This window comes from Orbicella faveolata, unplaced genomic scaffold, assembly GCF_042242905.1.
Source record: "Orbicella faveolata isolate gen_17 unplaced genomic scaffold, um_ofav_v1 contig_13, whole genome shotgun sequence".
Taxonomy (NCBI): domain Eukaryota; kingdom Metazoa; phylum Cnidaria; class Anthozoa; order Scleractinia; family Merulinidae; genus Orbicella; species Orbicella faveolata.
The window spans coordinates 28,047,501-28,069,830 of NW_028301540.1; the positions used below are offsets into that span (position 1 = coordinate 28,047,501).

Below are 22,330 nucleotides of genomic sequence, written 5' to 3' on the forward strand. Positions count from 1 at the left end.
AAGCTGACATCAAGGGTCTTTCCGATCCTTTATCATCTCATATGGGAGAGTCAACTTCAACAATCCAACATCCCGTCTACAGACACACTGAAATTTATCTTACATCAATTGTTTGCCCTCTTGTTATAGGAACCTCTGATCCTGGAAAGAAACGGCATCAAGATAGGATTTCTTGGTTACTGTGACATCATCGTATCCATAAACAAAAACTGCACAGAAATGAGAATGTTGTTCAATTCTGGTCCTGCTGTTTATCGAGATGATATTGCCACTAGAGACGTCAAGAATCTAAAGAAGGTTGTTGAAATATTTTAACTTCTAATCACTTGTGCCTATACTAAAAACTTGCGACTTTCTGTTATTTGTTGGTTAAATACTTAACAATATGAAAATTCATAAGCTTGATGAAATAACGATCCTTTTTGGTATCTCCGATGACAACCCAGGGAATTGTTTGTTAAATCATATAATCGTTCTTGGGAAATATACCATTTATTTATGCCGTTGTAAAAATATCAAGCAGTCTTTATCCTTACTGAAGGCCAAAACAAAAGAAACTAAAAAACTAGCACTTTTAATTGCAAACAAGAACAATAAAAAATCTATTCATTAAAAAAATGGCAAAACTTGTTGTCGTAAATATTTCAAGTTTCTCAATAGCCTAGTAGCAGGTATATAATTTTATATGCATATACTGATTTATAAATGTATCCGTACAAATTAGCATAGGTTTTTATTATATGGCTGTGTCTCACAAGGACTGAGAACTACCGAATTCTCGAATTTGATTGGCTTAAATCGATATTGACCGCGGTCTAGATTTTACGGTTACGTTTTGGGTGAAAAAATGTCAACCTAAAATACAAAAATATTGACTATTTTCTTCTACAAATATTAGTGGAAACGACAAAAAGCCTAATAAAAAAAAAAAACTGTAAAGAGGACAAGCAAACTTTGGCAGATTGAAATTCAGCTCATCGCCGTTCGCAAGCAAATTGTCAGCTAGTACAAACCAGTTACATTAAACGAATTATTTTTTTCTTGTTTGCCGTGTAATAAACATCTTATTAACCGAGCTCAGTCGGTCTGTGTGGGAGAATCTTGACCTCGGTCGTGTGTACAGACCTCGGTCAAGATTCTCCCATACAGACCTCCTGCTCGGTTAATAAGAGCTAAATATTATCAACCGTACCGTTAATTAGATCTAGCTGACTGTGAATGTAATGTAAATTCGTAATTAGCGTTAGTGAGTAGTGTAAGCGTTAACGTTAGTGTAATTAACTATGTTATTGTTCGTATCCCTCTTGTAACTGTGTTTTAAGCAATAATAAAAATTAAAAAGTCATCCTTTGCTATACTGGTCCAGTAAACCTAAATATAATCAGTTGGTAAGGGCTGAAATGGCCTAAAATTGGCTGACCTAGCCCTTTAACTGCTGAACCTTAACAGGCATATCCCTTTATATGTAACGGCAGAGTTGTGCAAAGGGCTTGTGTTGCTGAAAGAGATTGCCAGACAACTGATCTGCCACCTCCAGCAATTAGTAATTCAGTGACATTACCAACCATAGGAAAGCACTAACAGTGAATTTTTGATTTAACTCTCGAAGGCTAACGTGGACATCATAGTTGTCTTCATCCACTATGGTGAAGAACTCTATCTAAGACCACTTCCGTACCAACTTCATATAAACAAACACCTAACGTCTCTTGGTGTGCAAATCATCATTGGAGCACATCCGCACGTGCTGCAACCTCATTATATCAAGGACAACAAACTGATAGCATACAGCCTCGGGAATTTCTTGTTTCACCCAAAGGAGACGATGAGTGGAAGCGATCCGGTAAGGTTTTTGATGGCTAATGATAATTGAGAAATAGAGAAGATGTTCCCCGTGTCTCTAACGAGTTATGAAAACACGAGTGGAAGTTTCGAAGAACAAGAAATGCTGTGGGAACCGTGCGAGCCGGTAGGCGAGTGTTTCCACAGCTTTTACGAGTTCTCCGAAACTTCCACGAGTTCTCTATTTCTATCGAGTTAAATCGAGTTAAATCTAGTAGCATTCTATCACGAATGCCGTTCTCTGATTGGCTGCGCTAATCACTGTCTATTCTGTTGCAGAGTGCGAGTAGCCTAGCAGTGTGCGCTTGTTAACGAACTAACGACCGCTGATTGTCTAATAGAAACATGATTTTTAAACCAGTCAGCCTGCGTATCTTCTTTGGGCTACTTTCTACTAGTCCATTAAACAGCGAACTTACAGCTTACCAGTTGTAGCTGTCGTGTCATAATGTGCACATTTCGCAATTTTTTGTTATTCTTGAGTATCTTTGTGAGTATTTTATTTGGAGGAGGAGGAGTAGTGATTTCAAATACTTCTTTTTGAAATACTACAATCTTTTGCACAATTATTTCGTTAACTTTACTGTTTCGTTTGCTCTCTCCTTTCTCCAGTTTTCTAACAGTTTCTCGTTTTTTATTCCGCTTTAATTTCTTTTGTTTCGCAGAGCGTTTATGGAAGACTAGGCAACAGACCCAATACATTCTTGATAGAGTCGTTCGAACACTACGTCCTCAGAAACTGTGAGAGTGTGAGAGCAACCCAGATGTTGAAAGTAACTATATCTAGGTACGTATTAATTAAGAGGTAAACATGCTTAGAGATACTTCAAGCTAGGCTAAAGCAAACAACAGTCTTGCCTCCCAATTCAAGCTGTTTTCAATTGAGTGTCGAAAATAATCGGGCAATTACTTTGGTTTTGGTTTTGGCTTTGGTTCTACTTCGGTTTGGCTGAGTAGTCTTTTTGATAAGTAGTTGGTTTGGTTTTGGTTTTACAAAACTCTATGAAGACCGCTCCATCATCCAACGTGGAAAATAATTTAGCATGAAAATTGTCTTGCCATAATCATCCTTTGCACTCTTTTTTTTTTTTTAATTAAAAAAGGAAAAATGTATAATTTTCATGTCCAGACTGGATATTCTTATTTTTCTGCCCACTTTAGACTAAAAATATTATTGTCTGCGTTCTTAAATAACAGTGCATGTGTTTGAGTTAAATAAATCGGACGTGACAAGGAATTGAACTATCCGATCGATATAACTGTGTGGTGTCTGTTCTGTGGTACATTGTGCACGTGCTTTTTAGCGCACTTTTTCTCGCTATTTTGTTAGCCAGTTATGTTATGCTAGAAAAAAATATTACGATTTTTAAGGCAAAATAAAATTAACTTAGAAACATGTGATTTTAATGTATTTTATTTCCCATCAACCCGCAAAAAAGTGTCCTCAACAAAATCTCAACAATTCTCAGAAAATATCGCCAATTTTAACCTCGATATTTTTATAAAAAAGGATATTACTAAAAGAAAAAAGTTTATTGGTTTATCTGGTACCTGAACAAAGATTGCCAGGCAGGTCAGAGCTTGGTCACGCATCAACAAAGCGTCCTCAAAACGGACGGTACCCAAGGGAGTAACCAGGGGGACCTGGGGTGCCCGTGACCTCCCCTCTTTTGCAAGCTTTTTTAAAGCAAACAACCTACAACGAGTGGCGAAAACGTGAACAACCTCACTTTGACACAGTGTGACCCCCCCTCCCCCTTTGAAAAATCCTAACTACGACCCTGGTATTCAGGGATGAGCCGCTTATCTGCCTGAAAGAAAGTACGGTCCCAATAATGTCTAATTTCTAGAATCCTTCGTTTCTTTCAGAGATGGTGTTGTGGGGGCAAAATATCTGCCCCTGAAGATTGCATTTGATCCGAAAACCAAACGAATTCATCCTGTACCAAAAAAGAACCCGGGATGGGTTACTGTTTGTGGGGATGAGGATAAACAATGCCAGAACTTTGATACGTGTTGAAAACAATTTATGAGAGCTTCTTAAATCCATTTCAATCAGGCACCTGTTTAGTTATAATGCCTTCGAATGTAGTCCTCGATACATTCTATATCAGCGTGCTTTATAGGGAAATTGTCTAAGGGATTAGTAAAGATATTTTTACATTCATAATTTGATTATAATCGTTACTCCGCGTAAAATATTTTTAAGAACATTTTGACAATTTACTGACCCAGACTGGCATTCACCAGGACTCAGATGCCAGGCTCATACAACTATTAAATCACCGACAAAATCGCCAACCATATCAATACTCCAGTTAGTTATTTCCTAAAGTATTTTCCTGCCAAATTTCGTGAAATTCTAATCAGTGGTTCTCGCGAAATAGGCGTATTTCCGAGAGTGGAATTTTTCATTCAGTCGCAATTTTTTGACTTACTACGCATGCGCTGCATTTAACTGGGTTCTTTCGGTAACAAAGAAAAAGCTGCGAATTGCTGGGTTCTTTGCATCGTTACCTTTTCTGACATACCTTTGTGATAAAAGACTAAAGCCATTAATACACTGCGTTCAATTATAGAGTAAAATAGCACAAGGAACAAGGAGTCATAATAGCAAATTATGAATGTGAAAATATCTTTACTAATCCCTTAGACAATTTCCCTATAAAGCACGCTGATATAGAATATAAAATAGCACAAATAGTAAAATAGCACAAATAGTGCGGGTTTTGATGAGCCTAGAGCAAATCTTAAAACGTATGGTGAAAGGGCTTTTTCCGTGGCGGCACCAAGGCTCTGGAATAAACTACCCCTCCAGATCAGACTTTCATCATCAGAGGCAGTTTTTAAGGCTAATCTTAAGACTTATCTTTTTAAGCGTGCATTTGATTTGTAGTTTTTACTTTTTATTTGTAGCCTAATTGTATTATATAGCGTATTTAATTCTTAAGATTTTAACTTTTAGGATTTAGGATTTTAGGTTTTTAAAGAATTAGGATTATAATTTTAAAGTATTGTAAGCCGCCATGGACAATTAGTGGAAAATGGCGCTATATAAATGTATGTTTATTTTATTTATTTAGTTATTTTGAGTAAATAAAATGATCGCTGTATTGACGGCGTGTTTGTTTTTTGCAATCCTTGTGCGTGCGCTGAGTTGCATCAGCAAAAGCGCGGGCGAAAACTGTGTTCGGCCACCGTAAAAGGGCCATTAATCGATTCATGCGCGCGCTCGCGCGCGTTGCTAAGGAGGTGAAATTTTACTTCCGGTCACATACGTCAGCCTGAGCACGGAAAATAAAAACTCAAAAACTTGCAAATTCGTATACATTTTAGATGTTTTTCTTTGTGTTTCGCAAAATGCAAAGTGAAAAAAGTACAGGCAAAGACAAAATATGAGAAAGACAGAAAAACAAGAGCAATAGAAAGAGAAAAACTAACTCCGTGTGGCTTTGTTTGATCCTACCGAAGTGCGCTGGTAGTGTAAATTGCGCACGCGCTGATAGGGTAACTTCCAATAGATATCGGGCGCACTGCCGCTTTCTTTAAATGCTAAAGGAAACGCGGTTTTTCATTAAATCCAGCCTTTCTCGACGAATTTCGATTAAAGCCAACGTTGGAAACATAGCTATGCATTCCTTTTTCGAAATCATGCTTTTTCCAGAAAATTACGAATTTTTCAATATTTTGAAATGCTCTCAAAATCTGACCTTTTAGAAATGAAACAAAATCGATGCATAGCGTAATGAGGATTTCAATTAAAATATGAAATCAATGAAAAAAATCCCGATTAAGTAATTTACCTGGGAGCCTTTGCATTTTTTCTGTATTAGTCACATGAGCATGGGCGTGGCCTGATGACGTCATCACTAGTGTTACTGATCATGAAAAAGTTGAAACACATGAAATACCTCTGAACTAACTAAAAATGATGAGGTTATATGAGACTAAATTTTCCTTAGCAACGACTCGAAAAGATCGGTTAATGGGCCGTTAATGTACAAAGTAAAATATGGCCTTGCGCCGTGTATTGTTGACGAACTATTTAAGCAGAAAAACACTAGTTATTCACTTAGAAATGGTGATTTTGATATCCCAATCTTTAATACTACAAACTATAGAAAACATTCTCTAAGATATCAAGGACCGCGCATATGGTCGAAACTAGATAACAAATTGAAAGGCTCTCTGAATATCGAATTAATCTTTCAAAAAGAACATTAGGGAAAAAGACCTCACATCTTTTCTGTACAACAACAGTAATTGTTGTAACCTCTGAAATGTTCCAATATGTTTTTCCTTTCTCTATTTACTGTTTGCTTAAGTCTATATACAATACTTGATCAAAGACTGACTTTTACAACCTTGGACGAGAATTGAATTGCGCATGCCCTTTATTTAAGCGCGCACTCATGTGACGCCATGTATCGCGTGCGAGAAAGCAAGAGTAAATTAGAGCACTTTTACCGGTTGTTTATCGAGCTTTTTTGTCATATTTTTAAGGCCCTAGGCTTAAACACATGTCTGAACGAAATTAGACACTATTGCTACGTATACCGAAGTGATTTATGCCTTTCCAGGGCTTAAGTGGTTTTCGTTTCTTCTTAGAGTTACTTACATCATTTTTGCACGCGCGATTAATACTGACATCTGGCAGGCAATCATAGCGCGCGCTACTGAGTCTCCGAAAAACTGTAGTAAGCCACCTTCGCACAACCGCTTGCACCGGCGCACACAACATGATTGTCAATGTTTTACCTAAAACAGCGCGGTTACCCCTACTTTTTTTAAGTATGAATTTAAATCACATACGGGTCAAAAATGAGATATTTAAGCTGAAATGCTGTTAAGAGCACTTATTATATGGTTAGCTTCGTGAGCGGGCAAGATGAATCAAATCCTGCGCTGTGATTGGCTACCCGAGCGGGCAAGATGGAGCTATCTTGCCCGTTCGGGACTACCCGCCGTATCCCGCAGGAAAAATTTCCCCGAAAGCCATATAATAAAATGAAAATGCTGGGTATGCACCCGTGCAGCGAATTCTTCAAGTTGTTTCATAATTGTTTAGTCAATTCCTTTTCAATTGAGAAATTGAAACAGTTTAAAATGTAAGATTAAATTCTATTTGATGGATGCCTTTGTGAGAAATTATACCGTAGTTACTTTTTTCAATTAAAAGTTCTCAATGAAAACTTCATGAATCTAATATATAGCTAGCGCTATCCATAATGCTCCAAAGAGCGGAAAATGACTCCCTGTTTTAAATTCTTATTCATTTATTTATTTTTATTGTATTCTTGTAATGTTCATAACAGAATTACCAAGTGACCTGGGCCATTAAAGTTTTAGAAAACTGTAAATACTCGTTCTTCTTCGATGGAATCACCCACTAAATAAATTCCCGGTGGATTATAACGTGACCGGTCGCTCATACCGAAAATAAGTCGGGATCATATCGATATATTTATTTCGCTGTAATTTTTCGTCCCTTAGACCCGATTTCTAGGCGTTATGTGATCCCGCGTTCGTTGCTGAACGGAATAAACGGACTTTTCGTTCCCAGGCTTCCCCTTTCGACCCAGTCTCCCACTGTTTATGAAATGTTGTCTAGGAAGTCGCCTTGGAAACGAAGGCAAACTTCTGACCGCTGCAAGAAGCAACTTCAACCAAGATGGCGTCAAGAATCATGCATGGTCGGCGAGAAGGCCAAAGAAGAGGTAATCTCGTCTCATAAGCGCTTATTTTTGAATGATATGTGAAATTAAATTATTTTTCTACCTTTTCGTCGTTTAGAAATGGGTGGAACAAATATAAGTGTCATTCCTGAAGGAGTTGATCCGCGAGAGGTGAAATAGAGTTTTACTGTCGACGAGACACAAGTTTCTTGAAATCTGTCGTTCAGTTGTTTCTGTCGCTCAACAAAGGAATCTGTCCTAACTCTTGTACAATGATCTGTTTTTAGGTAACAGTTCTCCAGCCAGAAGCATGGAGGCGAATACAAAATAGTCTTTCACATTATAACGAAGAGCAAATGCGATTGCAAGCGAAGAGACAGGAAAGGGAAGAACTCCATGCTCTGTCGAAGGAGTCGGTAAAACATTGGGAAAATACGATCGAGGTATGATATTTCCGTATTTAGTGTGCGCGTTTGTTTTCGTAAACGCTTATGTTAGGAAACTGAATTTAAAAAGTGATAGATCAAATAAAGATCTGTTAAAACTCTTGAAAGGCAATAAAGATTTTTGTGATCATACTTTTAATACATGCAAGCTTACATGTATGTGTAATCTGTTTCCCCAGTAACAAGCACGATGAAAAATTGAAATTTCTACTTGACTCTTAACTAGTTAACAACTTAAGTAAGATCCTATTCTCATTTCAACATATTATTGAAGGGACAAAGACTGAAGAAGCTACAAGCTCGGAAACTCAGAGAAGAGAAGGAGTAGGTAAGGAAAAAAAAACAAATCTTAAATGTGTAAAGCCACAGTTTACTTCATGATCTTGCTTTGCAACTGAGCTGTTTCTTTAGAAAAAGATGAAAAAAAAATCAGTTATCTTTGCCAACATTAAAGTCACCTACTTCAAAATTTTGTGAATACTCCGATTCATGTAAGAAATCTCTAATTAATTTAATGGCAAAATATGTAAAAGTAAAAATACATTGAGCGTCAGGACGTAGGGTTGATACAGTCCCTCAGTATGACCATCACTCTTGGTTACTAAGATTTGGATGGCAATTAAGGACGGTGCCTACTTTTGTTAGTGCGCAGACGTTTTGCGCATCACGCAAGACATAGTTCAAGCATGTGCGCGCGCTAGGGTTGACATTGACGCAATCAACTACGCCACCAAGTACATGACTAAAATGGAAGCAAAGTTTTCCTACTGTGACCAAATCATGTTTAATGCCAGGAACACCAGAATAGCAGCATATCGCTAACCACTTACTGTTAACGTCTTCCAGCTGAAAAACTAGCTGTCATCTGTCGAAAATTATACTGAAATCCAACTGTGAACATGTACCTGCAGATGGTGTAGTGCGCGCGCAAAACAAGTGCGAGATACGCAATTTTTTTACTTACTGGGGAGGTGACAGGAAAAAATGTAGCGGGCACCATAAAAGTTTTAAAAAAAATCAATAACTTTAAAAAACGCGTGGTTACCCCTACATTTTATGTTATGAAATAGAATTGGCAAGCCTATTCAATATGTGACTAGTTTCTGGTGGTGAGCAAAAGGTATTTAGACTGTATTTTAGCTGAACCAGAGGAAGACTGTCAGACATGCTAAAAGCGCTGTTGCAACGATTTTGTCATAAAAAACTTACCAGAAATGGTTTTTGGGTTACCATTTACTATGCATTTTTAAGATCTTTATAGATGTGTTTGCTTTTCTGTATGTAAAGGCGAATTCTAAGGAAATCTGTGAAGAAATATCCTTTCCTTCTTTTTTTCAGAAAAATGCTGATGTCAGCATTTTTGTTGAGATTCAAGGCTAATTATCTCGAAAAAATGCGTGGCTACCCCAATTTTTCTTTGTGGATTCCACTAGCCCTTGCAAAGATCTACTCTTTCCGCCTGGTCTTAACCCGGTGCAAAAACCTTTGTATTTAGTAGGCACCGTCCTTAAATTAACTCTTAACTGAGGAGGAAAGAGTTAAGATTGACATAGAAGAAGTTAAACACCATGCACAGAAAAGAAAGGAGGCCATTGAGAGGGCAGTACTACCATATTGCGTTCAGAAATTATTGAGCGTGAGCTGGGACCCAATGATGCGCGAAGGCGGTGCGCAGAAAATGTTGAATGAATATTGCACCGTGTTGAACCAATATTTCGATCGTGAATGTGAATGAATATAAACCGTTGAATGTGAATGAATACATCCCGTAAATGTGAGTAAATATATTCCTGAATACGAAATACGTCGTTAAATGTGAATTAATATATTTCTTGAACATAAATTTAGTTCTTGAATGTGAATAAATATATTCGTGAATAATAATAACAACATTAAATGTGAATGAATATAAACTTTGTGAATTTTGCACCATTTCCCCAACCATACTACGCAAGTTCAACTTGTGGCTACTTGCGACTACTTGCGAGTCCGTTTGACCAGGGCTTTACAATTTTCATTTCGTAAATGAGACAGCGGACAAGCTCACCAACCCTGAAGTACCGTCCCTGTGTATTTTTAACGGATCTTAACAGGTACTTAAATTTAATTAATGTTGCTGAGGTTATCGCTAGATTACTTTTGCAAATAAATAAACGAAATGTTGGTTCAGTTTTGGTTTAACATTTAGTGTTGAAAAATTTGCTACAGTTGAAACAATACATGACTCGAGTAGGCTATGTTTAAAAATACCTCCCACCCGCCCCTCCATATTTGTTACCGGTTGTAAAGATGCGAAAAAGGGTTAGAAAGGACGTTAAATAAGGGGTAAACTAATCAATAATTAATTAAAATTTCTCTGCTGGGTAGAAAGTGACGGAATATGGGTTGATTAACGACTTTTACTGAATAGCAAAGCCTCTTACCAGGGAGAAAAAATTTCGTTATGAATTTAATCGCTTACTTTGTAATGTCATTGACTTTGATGGCCGTTTCTGCGAAGAAAGGTAAGCGCCGTTCATTCTGATTTATAAAATTTACCTTCATTTGATCCAAACTGGGATTCTTGAAAGTATTAAGTTGAGACTCATTTTTACCGCACTGAACAAAGATTTGTAGAACTGTAAACAAATACTGCTACAGAATTAACAGCAAAAAGTAGTGTTATTTTAACAAATCAACGTCCAGTAAACAGAAATTGCGAAAGAGACTGTAGCTGAGATGTACCAATTTTTTTTTTCCTTTGAGCTTTAATTATGCATTTGGCAAATCCGGCCACGAAATATAGAAACAGAAAAACGGCGAGTAAAATGATTAACTGCCCAAGAGCAAAACAACCATACTGCTCATGCACAGTGTTTTAGCACAAATTTTGAAGCCGATAACTCCTCAAAAAAAGTATTTCAAATTATCGAAGAAATATTGATCACATTTCGTATTTAAACCCCAAGGACTAGGCTTCAGAGCAGAACGTTGCCCAGAATTCACAGGTGTCAGTACTATTGAGATGAAGACAAGTTATCTGGTTGACAATGAAATCGAAATTAACAGTGGCGCCTCCAGCTAACAGGCTGTTCGTCCAATGTTTCCGGACGGTTTGGTGAATATTCAGTCGGTATTTAGGACTTAAAAGAATTTAAAATGCAATAAGTAATTTGTGTGATTGCAAAAGTGAGTTCTTTCGTAACTTGTGCTCTAAGAGGATTACCCCTGATTATTCTCCATTGCATTGCAGTAATTTGTGTGATTCCATAAGTGACTTCTTTCGTAATTTGTGCTCCAAGAGGATTTCCTCTGATTATTCCTCATTGCAGTATAGTTACAATCTAAAATCTTGTGGAATTCGGAGACATGGCACATGGTCAAAATGACAATTCTTTTCACCGACTGACTAACTCAATTTTGGACAACACTCTGGTTTTGTTTACCGTCAAATAATTAGATTAATCCAATATTCTTGAAATTGTCCTTTTTTAGACAAGGAATAGTTCTCCAATAAGCTGTTTGTATCACAGCTTTTCTGCGCTCAATGGTTGCGAAATGCGAATCGAATGAAAATGGTCGATTTTCAGCCTATTTTCAGCCCAGCTGGGACTTTATAAATTGCATGAAATTGGGTCTGAAGGTTAAATCGAAAATGTCGTTTTTCTCGGAAAGACAAAGCTATTTCAAGGAAAAAACTACAGCCTGTTTGCACTCTTGCTAGGGGCTAGCTATATGCAAAAGACGAGTGAGTTTGAATTTTCTAGCCTTGGCGCAGAAATTTGATTTTGTTTGATTTTTGTGGAAATTTGCTCTTAATAACTGTCGATCGACTTAACAACTGTCGATCGACACTTAATAACTATCGAAAAGGATAACTTTCGATCCTTAGGTATAACTGTCGATCGACAGTTGTGACTGTCGATCGACAGGTGTAAGTGTCGGTCGACACTTAAAACTGTCAATCGACACTTATAACTGTCGATCAATATTTTCAAGAATCCCAGTTTGGATCAAATAAAGGCCATTTTTGTTTTGCATTTGAAATATCCAGCCGCCAATTTTACTTGCAAGCATAGCAAAAGGTGACTTGGCTTAAGGTTACAGTACACCTTCAGGTCGGCAATTTTCTTCAAATTTGGATTTTTGGGTCAAAGTAGTGGTCGAAGAATAATCTCTAATTCCTGAAAAAGAATTTTGAAAAAGACTAAATATTGACGGAGAAATGGTGGTTTTACGTTTTCGCCGGAAGTAAAAGTTTACATCTTGATTGACAGCCCTATGGCGCGTAGGAAATCAACCAAGACGATTTTCGCGGGAATTACCTGTACGGATGTCACGAATTGACTACTCATGTTGATCAGCATTGTTGTTCTGACTACCAAGCATTTTTGGTATTAGGTGTAATTTTATTAAGTTATAAGTAAAGGTAGACCACGTTAGAAACATGGACCAGTTCGTAAAAGCGAAAACAGCGAACAACGAGTGAAAATATATCAATGAGTGAAGATGAAAGTTCACCACGCGAATGAAGCTATAGCTATCGTATAAGGCGGGCAAAAAAATCGAGGTAAGAGAAAAGAAAGGTTATGTAAAAATTTGGGAACTTGACAGTAATAACAGGGATGTTGACAGAGACTCCGATGAATCCGATATCGACGAATCGTTGGACTCATTGAGACCCATTGAAATATTATCCATGCATAGCTGGACCACGCGCAGTTGCTCCGCCGCACTTTCTTTTATCTGTTTTCTTCGCCTAGCCACTCTAACGTTCGTATCCTTTTTCGTCTTCCCCATTTTGCCAGAGTGACCAGCTTCAAGAAAAACCGAGCTACAGAAAAATTATCTCTCCACCTTCGGCGCCTTGAGCGCATTGCGAAACACAAGGGTTTTTGGAGATTCTATTCACCAGGACGTTAACGGTAGTAAACTTTCCCTGCACTGATTGGCTCAGTTATCTGAGAACCCACTTGAAGGCGTTTGCGGGCGAAGTTTGTTTGCAAAGCAGAAGATTTTTCTTAGTGCTGTTTTCTCGAATAATTTTTTTTGCTTTAAGCAGGCACTTTTAAGAGTTATAACTCAAAGGGAATTTGCTCAATTGCTCTCAAATTTGGACAGTAGCTAGTATAACACATAAACTACAAAAGCGTGTCTGCGAAGTGTTAATTTCGAAATATTTTTTTCTTCGAGAGCGATTTTTGTACGATCCCTCTACATTTTTTTCGTCTTATTTCGAAAATGTTCTGTAACTTTTAACTGCAATTGAATATGGCAAAACGCAGACACGTTTTTTAAGCACTTTGGGCCCTGAAACCGAGGAAAAAATGAAATTGGCGAAAAACAAAAATTGCTTTGACTTGTAGCTTTCGAAAGGTGATTCGGGCGCTCGCATTTAGTGGTCGTGAAAAATTCGACAATTCATTTCATTTCAAAATTCTTGGTACAGTTTGATAGCCAGCTCTATAAGCTTTAATTTGATATAGGGGTTTAGGTTTCTACCGCTTAAACTGTACGCGCTACATCGCTTGCACGCGAGACACCCCTGAAGGTATATTGTAACCTTAAAAACCTCCCCTCGCAGTTTTGCTGAGTTTCTCGAGCAATCAGAACGCCTAATTCAATACTTATATTCACCTCTGGTAATTAATTTAAAATTGTTTACAACAGCAAAATAACTAACGTGTGTTAATTAAAATTAATCGGCTAGGAAAACAGGCAGGGATCGAAATTTTACACAGGAGTAAAGCAGGTTATAGCTAGTTACAAAACAAGACTTCATACAATGAAGTTTAGAAAAAACATACTTGAGCTTTAATGTTGATTAATAACAATTATTCTCCTCCTGACATACCCTTCTATTTGTTGGAAATTTTTCGTCGATATTCAGGCAATTGTAGGATTAAACTTGTTTCAGTTCAACGCCTCATCAACAGCTTAACGTAAGGCTCTAAAGATATTTCTCTCATGTTACTTCGCAGATCAAGTCACTTTACTTTTTGTGGGAGATATTTCCTTCTCTGGCCCGGTGAAATATTACGTGGAACACAAGTATCACACATATAATGACTCGTTCAATGAGGTTGCACCACACATCAGACAAGCTGATATTTCTGTTGGTAATTTGGAATCTCCTTTTGTTAGCCAAGATGTCTATGGCCACATATACAAAGGGAAAAAGTTAGTTTTACTAGATGCGAGTCCAGAGGCTGCCCCAGCATTGAGGTATAATAATCGTATCAAGAGTCTTGAATAACCCTTTCCAGCAATATCCGGATACATTTTGGGATATTTAGAATTTTCCGAGATATGTAGGAAATATTAAGATATTTAGAAAATGTAGGAATATTGAGAAATATTCTTTGATTATTGTTTAAAGTAGATTTTTAACTTTTAGTACATTTAAGAGAGCCACAAATTTATTAGTTGATAAACTATTACGTGTCAGCCTCGATAAATAAAGTTTTTGATTTGATTTGATTTGATTCATAACTTGTTTCAGCTTAGCCCTGTGTTTCCTCGCTATTCCCTTGAAACAAGACTTAGTTTTATTCCCAAAACAATCTACTTCAGTGATTTCCATATCACTAGAAGCAGTGGCGGATCTAGGGGAGGTAAAAAGAAAGAAGAAATAACAGAAGGCAGAACAGCCGACAGGGCAAGCAAAACAAAACCGGGCCACCCGCCCCGCCCCCCCCCCCCCCCCTCCTTAGCTCAAGGTCTGGATCCGCCACTGAGAAGCGCTGAGGGGACAAATTTCGAAAATGGCGGCTGCTGGTAACATCGAAGCGCCTGAATCTTCTTCCTCTGCTCCTGCCACTGAAAGCAATTTTATAAATTTTGGTCCAAGTGATTCAAAATCGGTCCATTTTTACAACAATAATAAAAGATATTTAGAGGGAAAGATTTTAAGGTAATTCCCTTGTTCTACTATCAAACTTTTTTTCAAGCTTGGCATAATTAACATTCATGATATGAACATTAAAAAAATGCAATAATAAAATGGGGTCACCGTGCTTGTTTACGCGTCAGTAGGCTCTTAAGGTGGCTCAAAACAGTTTCAAACACTTAGATTTTGATGGGTGGTTATAACCACTCTTTGTCACGTGATGCTACAATCATGGTATCAAAAGTTTGTCCAATCATTGGTGAACGCGTTGTTATCATTTTCGTGACACAATAGGTTGCCATAGCAACAGTATGACCTCTTAAAAACACCCTTAACAACAGAGCCACCATAAATTTTCGAAAATTTAAGGTGGCTCTGAACCCTATGTACAGAATGTTTTTAAACTTTGCCAAAAGTTGCGTCTTATCATACTTATCAAAAGTTGATAATAAAAAATTTCACGGTGCCGATTTTGAATTATAAGCCCCTAAAGCTGTAATTAAGGGTGTTTTCAGGAGGTCATACTTTTGCTATGGTAACTTATCGTGTCATGAAAATGATAACAACGTGTTCATCAATGATTGGGCAGTCTTTTGATATCATGATTGTAGCATCAAGTGATAAAGAGTAGTTACAACGACCCATCAAAATGCTGGAAACTTTTTAAGGCTAGTGGGGCCGAGCAATTCAAACAACTGAAGCAAATAATCCAAGTCGAACTTAACATTGTTAAGAATCCCAACTGGCCGGAGGCAAACCAGTTGGCTATTTACAAGCGTGGCCGCTGGATTTGAACTCGGGGCTACTGTGAATCAAATCAAGGTAGTGGTTAGAGCGGAACTCGAACCCGTGACTGCTGAATTGCGAGTCCGACGCGCTGACCTTTCACTGAGTTTAGTTTACATGGAACAGTCAGAATATGGAAAAACACATAAGTGTAACTCAAACACATGATTCTTTGCTTCTTCTCAGTTTTGCAGGATTTGATGTTATGACACTAGCCAATAATCACTTGAACGACTTTGGTTCAGAAGGAGTCAACTTTACTGTTGACGTTCTTAAAAAGACGAGAGTGAAATATTTTGGCGTCACTTATGGCAAATATGACTCTTCTCAGGTACAATAATAAACTGGGTATCTTCGAGGCTATGTGAAGGAGGAGAGAGCTCAGGAGCGAGGCAGGTCTATTGCTAGACAATTAGCCACAATGGTCGGTACGTTACAGACCGCCAACCTGAGGTGTAATAAATTTTTCCCCTAACGTGCTCCAAGGTGATGTGCCTTGCTAAGTAAAAGCCCTGAATAAGTTTCGCGGGCTGCCGTTTGTCATAACTGACCCACCAGCAAACGGGCTGTAAGCAAAAGGACTAATTTCTGTTTGTTATGATAGTTCAGTCTTCCTTCTAATTTACAAGTTTTCTAACTCTCTCATTCTTTCTCGTATTACAGGAACCTTTGATACTGGAACGACGCGGAATAAAGATAGGGTTTCTTGGTTACTGTGATTCCATAACCGCGGCCATAGACAAAAACTGTACCGAAATGAGAATGTTGTTCAATTCTGGTCCTGCTCTTTACCGAGATGACATCGCCACAAGAGACTTCAACAAGCTAAAACAGGTGTTACTGCAGTTTTAAATCTTTAAAGGGAATCCTGGCTAAAAGAAAAGCAGTTTTGTTTCATATCATAATTTGGTGTTTGACTTAGATTATTTCAGCGATTTGAAGTAGATAATTCTTTACCTGTTACGAATGGTGGGCGTTTCGCTTCTGCTATTTTAGGATTTCTAATTTTCTGGGCGCCGCTATGTTTACTTTTGCAATGTTTAATGGGAGATTATGACGCCGAGTGCGCAGTTGAATACTTTTAAAATACCGCAATGCTTGAATCCAGAGATATAAAAGTGCTTGCAATCGTTGTAATTCACTTAAGTTTGAGTTGATTTGAAATATATTCTAAACGACATTTTGTTTTGTTGTTTCTTTCTTATTGAATTCCTCGTGCGCTAAGTTTCATAAGTTTGGCGGCACAATGCCGTACATCTTAGAATTCGTGATCAAAAGTTACGCAGCGCTCACTTGCCCTTGCTTAAAAGTGAAAATTAACTTTCAAAGTTCTTGAAGTTGGCAAAAATACCGCTTATGTCAACAACAGAGTTAAGGTCCAGTGAAAGTTGATTTGGCTTTGAAATCTCACTGGATGAGATGACGTCAGTTGAGAACACGCAACTCTGTTTACGTGTTACTTTTCAGGTCATAGTTGGGTGAACTATATCTTCTCATTGTCCCACACAGACCCTTAGAAGACTATGGTTGTGTTCACACTTGGTGCTCTAGCGCTGGTAGCTGGGCATCCACACAAAACAGTTATGTTTTTAGACACTGGGTATTCTAAGGACATACTTACAATTACCACTTAGCGCCCGGGTACAAGGTGGAGACCTTGTACCCGGGCATGGACACTGTGCTCGGATTCTGGTGTGAGAAAAGATGTGTTCACACTAGGTGCTCCGCGAGAATCGCACCAAGAAGGTACCAAGTGCAAACATAACCTATGTTCAAAGGGTGAACAATCTAGGAACCATTCTCTTTCTTTCTTTCTTTCTTTCTTTATGTTAGCCTATCAAAAAATACACAGAAGCTTACATTGGCAAAGGTGCTAAGAACGTACCCAAGCTGAGATTGACTTACAAAGTTTTCGTTCTGAGGTATGCAAGCACGTGGTTGCAACGTGGTAAAACCTGCAAGGTTTCCCGGGCATCTCTGGTTACGATAACTGATTTGAAATGCATTACCTTAAGAACATTTTAAGGCTCTTAGGTTCAAACCACCATAGTAAAAGTACAAAACGTTTTCATTAACAAAAAGTTTAGCTCGTTAACCTTACCAAGGGCGCAAAAAATTAACGTCAATCTTTTTTGTCAACTCCTAAAGGCTAAGGTAGACATCATAGTCGTCTTTATACACTATGGTCAAGAACGCTGCTTAGGCCCGCGTCCCTATCAGCATCGTATTAACAAACACCTGATGTCACTTGGTGCACACGTCATCATTGGATCACATCCTCACGTGCTACAACCACACTGTGTTACTGAAGACAACAAGGTGATAGCACACAGTCTGGGGAATTTCTTGTTTTACCCAAACCGTCCTATCGGTGGCGGCAATCCGGTAAGGTGTTCGTTTAGTTATCAATTCCCATACAAAAGGAACATTCTGAAAAAAAATCTTCAATCCTACTTTAAGAAAAAAGATGGCGACTGGTACATTTACCCATAATTCTAAGCGCACAAAAGCTTTAACAACGCTCACTAAAACATACAGAAACGTTCTGAAATCTTCAAACCTAGCATGCAAAATGTCGTTTGCACAACTAGGAGGGCAAATATTGCAAAAATATTACTTTCCTTGTACTTTATGGGCTGCGTAGGCTCCGCATGGTATTGTGGTAAAATGAACAGTCCCCATCGTTTTTCCTATGGAGGATTTTATAGCCAAGAAAATCATGGCAAAGTTACGAATTGGCCGGAAGGGAAATATCCCTTTCCTCACATCGACGAACAGACAGAATGAGTGCCGGTGACAAAGTCCCTTCCAAGTGATGTGTCAAATATAGTTACTTAACACACTGAACGCTGATCCGATATGCTGTTCACTTTTAACATGGTTCGGCCATGTATTTTCTGCGGGACAGTTTTAGTCTGTCCGTAATTTCCTTATCGCGACAACGACATGCTATTCTGGGTATTTTTGCCTATTGTTCATGGTCACGCGTTTTGCATGTGATATTGACCGATCCGCAAACATTTGGATTTGAGTTTCATCTGAGGTCATTACCATGTGCGTTTAGTAGACAATTGGTCCCCAAGCTGGTTGCCTTACTTTTTGCTGTTACACCGTGCTGACGAGACCAAACCAGGTCGAATCAGCTGTTCACGGTTGTAATTCTCGGCTTTCGTTTAGGACTCTATCATGTCGTTGTCGCGTTAAGTTGTCTATATGGCAGCCAGCACGATGAAGTAACAAACAAATATGGCAACCAGCACGCATGATTGCCAATCGTAGGCAAAGGTTCAGAACATTGCGAACAGGCAAAAGTTTTCCTTTACGTAGAAGATATTGTCAATCTCCTCCCAACCTTAGGATTAGAACAAACTTAAATCCCCGGGGGGAGTACTCCTAGAAAAATTGGGAGGGGTGTGAGGCCTGCCTCCCAAAACCCTTACCCTATTTAGCACAAAAATCTGTGACTTTCCCTACCCTATTTATGACCTGACCAAAAATTCGATGCCCTATGTAAGACCTGACCCTTAAATCAATACTCTGGTTCAGACATGCCTCATAATTAGTTCCCTAGTTCAGATCGATGCTAATGGCATTGTGACGGGCTGTTGTTGATGGTCTTATCGATAATGATGAAAAAAACAAGTAGCTTCTGTTAAAAAAAAACATACTCAATTCAAGAGTAGAATGCAAAAACCATCCCCTAGTTAAGACCAAAATGGCAAAAATCGATTCCCTTTTTCTGACCAAAACGGCTAAAAAACCATATAACTTGGGACTGCAACTACCTCCATAGCCCATATAAGGGAGTATCCCCCGGTATCCCCCCTCATGTGACTCTTGATTATTAGACTTTCTTATATATGATTGAACTCTGTTCCAAATGTTTAAGAAATGACACTTATTTTGGCTTGTACTTCTGATGTTAAAGATTTTGCCTTTACTTTGCCGCAGATGCTCTTCAATGTTCTATCGATCCCTTAGTTACTGTTATTGCTGTTCCTTTTTTCCAGGAAGTTTATGGACGTTTGGGTAACAAACCTGATAAACTCTTGATAGAATCCTACGAACACTTTGTACTTGAAAGCCCTGAGAATTTAAAAGCGTCCCGTATGCTGAAAGTTACCATCTCAAGGTGGATATAATATGAACTTATTGACTGAGTGAGAGGGCCGGACGGGAAAATATCTAGCTCGAAGTCAGGAGGTACGGACTGAGTACAGCGAAATTTTCCAGAGCGAGTGCCATATTTTCCTGTCCGGTTCTCTCACTTAGTCAATAAGTATATTTATCATACTACTTTTACCAAAGTTTGATTTTTTTGGAAAGTTGTGAAAAAGTGTTGAATGAATGGTCTGTACCTTACAGCTCAGCTCAGCTACAATATTCTTTTCAATCCACTATTTTCAGAATACTCAATGAACAGGGTAAAAGTTTATTGGAATTCTTAAATCTGTTTGTTGCTGAAGCCTGAAATATCTTTAGCCGCGCGGGTCTATCCAAAACAACCAAAGAACATTTCTTCTCACTTTTGAAGTTGCTCTATTTTGTTTTTCTTGTTTTAGGAGTGGCATTGTGGGAGCAAAATATCTGCCCCTGAAAGTCGCATTTGATCCGAAAACCAAGCGAATTCATCCTGAACCGAAAAAGAAAGCAAAATGGATTCTCGTCTGCGGAGTTGAAGATAAGCAATGCCAACCATGTCATAAGAGTTGAAAGGAGATAAAGAAAACCACAACGCCTGCCGTCTTTTTACAAGTTATTTTCTATTTCAATTTAATTACTGCAAGAGCCCTAAATACTGTACCTCTGATTTGAACCGTTTCGCTATTTGATCTTCATTTAATTCCCTTAAAAAAAAGTTAAGATTCATTAGCTTTCAATAATTAAGCTTGCGAGCAAGCTCTCTGGCTTGAAGACAAACTGCGAGCTAATACATCCTAGCTTATACCATCCAGGAGTTTTGCTTCAACATATCTACAACAAGCTGGCATCAGTGTGTAGAAGATCTTGCCTACCATCTTCCCATATCTAGCGCCTATTGAAAAGTTGCAGACCGTTAATTTAAAGAAATATACAACTTTTTTAATGTTAAAGATGTTTGTCAGATTCTCGGCGGTTTCTCCATTCCAAACCATAAAGTCGCAGTCGAACCATACGGCCTGTCGAACTAAACAGACCTACGCTCGATATAAGATGGTAGATAAACATCGAGGTGCGTAGCGCCGAGCTGGCTATAATCATCTCATATTCAACGAGTCCGAGGGGAATAACTGTTTTATTAAAAACGCCCACCAAATATGAAAATGACAATGACGATGACAATGACAATCATAATTATAGTAATAGTAATAGTGATAGTGATAGTGACGATGAAAATGAAAATGATAATGAAAACGATAAGGATAATGATAATGATAACGATAACGATGATGATAAGGAATAACACGCAAACTGCGATGATAAACATGGCAATTAAACGCATGTTAAAAAACAAAGTTCATTTACTTGACGTTTCGTATGTTTCAACATACATCTTCAGAAGTGATCGTTAGGAATAGAAGTAACAACTAAATTTCAATTTAAAATAAGTAACTAATTAACAATTACAATGACAGAAGCTGGGAAAAATTTGCATATAAACAATGCAAACTAATAAAGATAAAGCTTTTCGCTGCTTACATTATCATTTAGGGCGGGTTTTAATTCCCTTATTAGCAGAGTCTCTTTTATCTTGCAATGTGTATCTGTCCGACCTTTTGCTAATATATCAAAGTGGTCCCATTTCAAGTTGTGACCAGTTGACGTGACGTGGTCCCCTTGCTTTTCATATCATACTATCTCACACGTATGGTTGCTTTCAGTTAACTTATTAACATTTCCTTATTTTATTTCATTTCATTTCATCTATTTTAATCTGTAATTGAGCTGGAGAGTGCTGTGTTATAGAGATCTCTCCCTCAATTTAACTACTAATATTAACATTTCATTTTCTTAAAATTATTCTATTGTTATACACACACACATTCCCACCCTCATATACACAGCATACCTATTTCCCCACTGATTTCTTATCAGTGGAGTGGGAACCCTGTTTTTGGGATTCCATTTTCAACACCTATAATGCCACAAAGGTTGCTAGTTTTACTACTGATAAATAAGTATATAAAACGAAAAATAAACATGGTTAAAGCGTTCGGATATTCTAAATTAATTTATAACGCGTCTGTTCTTGTCATACCTGAACATTTTATCACAGAAATTGAAAAACTAATTTTTGACTTTATTTGGGATGAGAAACCGGCAAAGATAAAAAAGTCAACTGTCATAGAAGAGAAAAAACAAGGCGGACTCAAGATGATCGATTTTAATATTATGAATAAAGCATTAAACGTTGCTTGGATACCACGTGTACAATCCAGGTCTGACGCATCGTGGAAAATCATCTCTGAAGTCGCGTTTGAAAATCTTGGAGGAATATCATTTCTTTCACAATGCAACTACAACGTCAAGCTTTTGCAATTTAACAACCTTCCAGACTTCTGTAGCGACGTCTTAAAATATTGGCAAAACGCGAGGTCTGCTTTTCAAACGAATACTTCCCCCCGCAACGAAATAATGCGGAATAATCACAACATAATAAGAGATGGTAAAGCACCCTTTTATAAAAGCTGGCTAGAAAAAAACATTCTACGGGTTGACGATCTCCTCGACAA

The 22,330-nt window shown here is 38.0% G+C and overlaps 3 protein-coding genes across 3 annotated transcripts in view; all 3 read left to right on the plus strand.

Annotated features, from left to right (window-relative positions):
* Positions 1–4,957, plus strand: part of LOC149115874 (uncharacterized) — a 19,501-nt gene extending 14,544 nt beyond the window's left edge. Inside the window, exons 4-7 of the mRNA XM_089285292.1 lie at positions 130–297; positions 1,610–1,843; positions 2,508–2,629; positions 3,712–4,957. Coding sequence (XP_089141418.1) covers positions 130–297; positions 1,610–1,843; positions 2,508–2,629; positions 3,712–3,862 — 675 coding nt within the window. The 3' untranslated portion in view covers positions 3,863–4,957. The remainder of the gene's footprint in view (positions 1–129; positions 298–1,609; positions 1,844–2,507; positions 2,630–3,711) is intronic.
* A 2,485-nt stretch (positions 4,958–7,442) lies between these two features.
* On the plus strand, positions 7,443–8,311 carry LOC110041714 (cilia- and flagella- associated protein 210-like). Its single transcript, XM_020747027.2, has 4 exons — positions 7,443–7,559; positions 7,636–7,688; positions 7,805–7,960; positions 8,238–8,311. The coding sequence occupies exons 1-4, from the start codon at positions 7,514–7,516 to the stop codon at positions 8,289–8,291; spliced, it is 309 nt and encodes a 102-aa protein (XP_020602686.2). The 5' UTR covers positions 7,443–7,513; the 3' UTR covers positions 8,292–8,311.
* A 2,016-nt stretch (positions 8,312–10,327) lies between these two features.
* On the plus strand, positions 10,328–21,300 carry LOC110041695 (uncharacterized). The gene is made up of 7 exons (XM_089285293.1): positions 10,328–10,467; positions 13,924–14,167; positions 15,804–15,948; positions 16,281–16,451; positions 17,766–18,002; positions 19,628–19,749; positions 20,180–21,300. Exons 1-7 carry the CDS (start codon positions 10,407–10,409, stop codon positions 20,328–20,330), a joined length of 1,131 nt encoding a protein of 376 aa, XP_089141419.1. The 5' UTR covers positions 10,328–10,406; the 3' UTR covers positions 20,331–21,300.
* Positions 21,301–22,330: the final 1,030 nt, after the last annotated feature.

Coding starts and splice junctions, on each gene's coding strand:
- LOC110041714 (XM_020747027.2), top strand. CDS start 7,514: ATGGCGTCAAGAATCATGCATGGTCGGCGAGAAGGCCAAAGAAGAG. Junction 7,560..7,635: donor GCGAGAAGGCCAAAGAAGAG/GTAATCTCGTCT, acceptor TTCGTCGTTTAG/AAATGGGTGGAACAAATATA. Junction 7,689..7,804: donor AAGGAGTTGATCCGCGAGAG/GTGAAATAGAGT, acceptor ATCTGTTTTTAG/GTAACAGTTCTCCAGCCAGA.
- LOC110041695 (XM_089285293.1), top strand. CDS start 10,407: ATGAATTTAATCGCTTACTTTGTAATGTCATTGACTTTGATGGCCGTT. Junction 14,168..15,803: donor GAGGCTGCCCCAGCATTGAG/GTATAATAATCG, acceptor GCTTCTTCTCAG/TTTTGCAGGATTTGATGTTA. Junction 16,452..17,765: donor ACTTCAACAAGCTAAAACAG/GTGTTACTGCAG, acceptor CAACTCCTAAAG/GCTAAGGTAGACATCATAGT.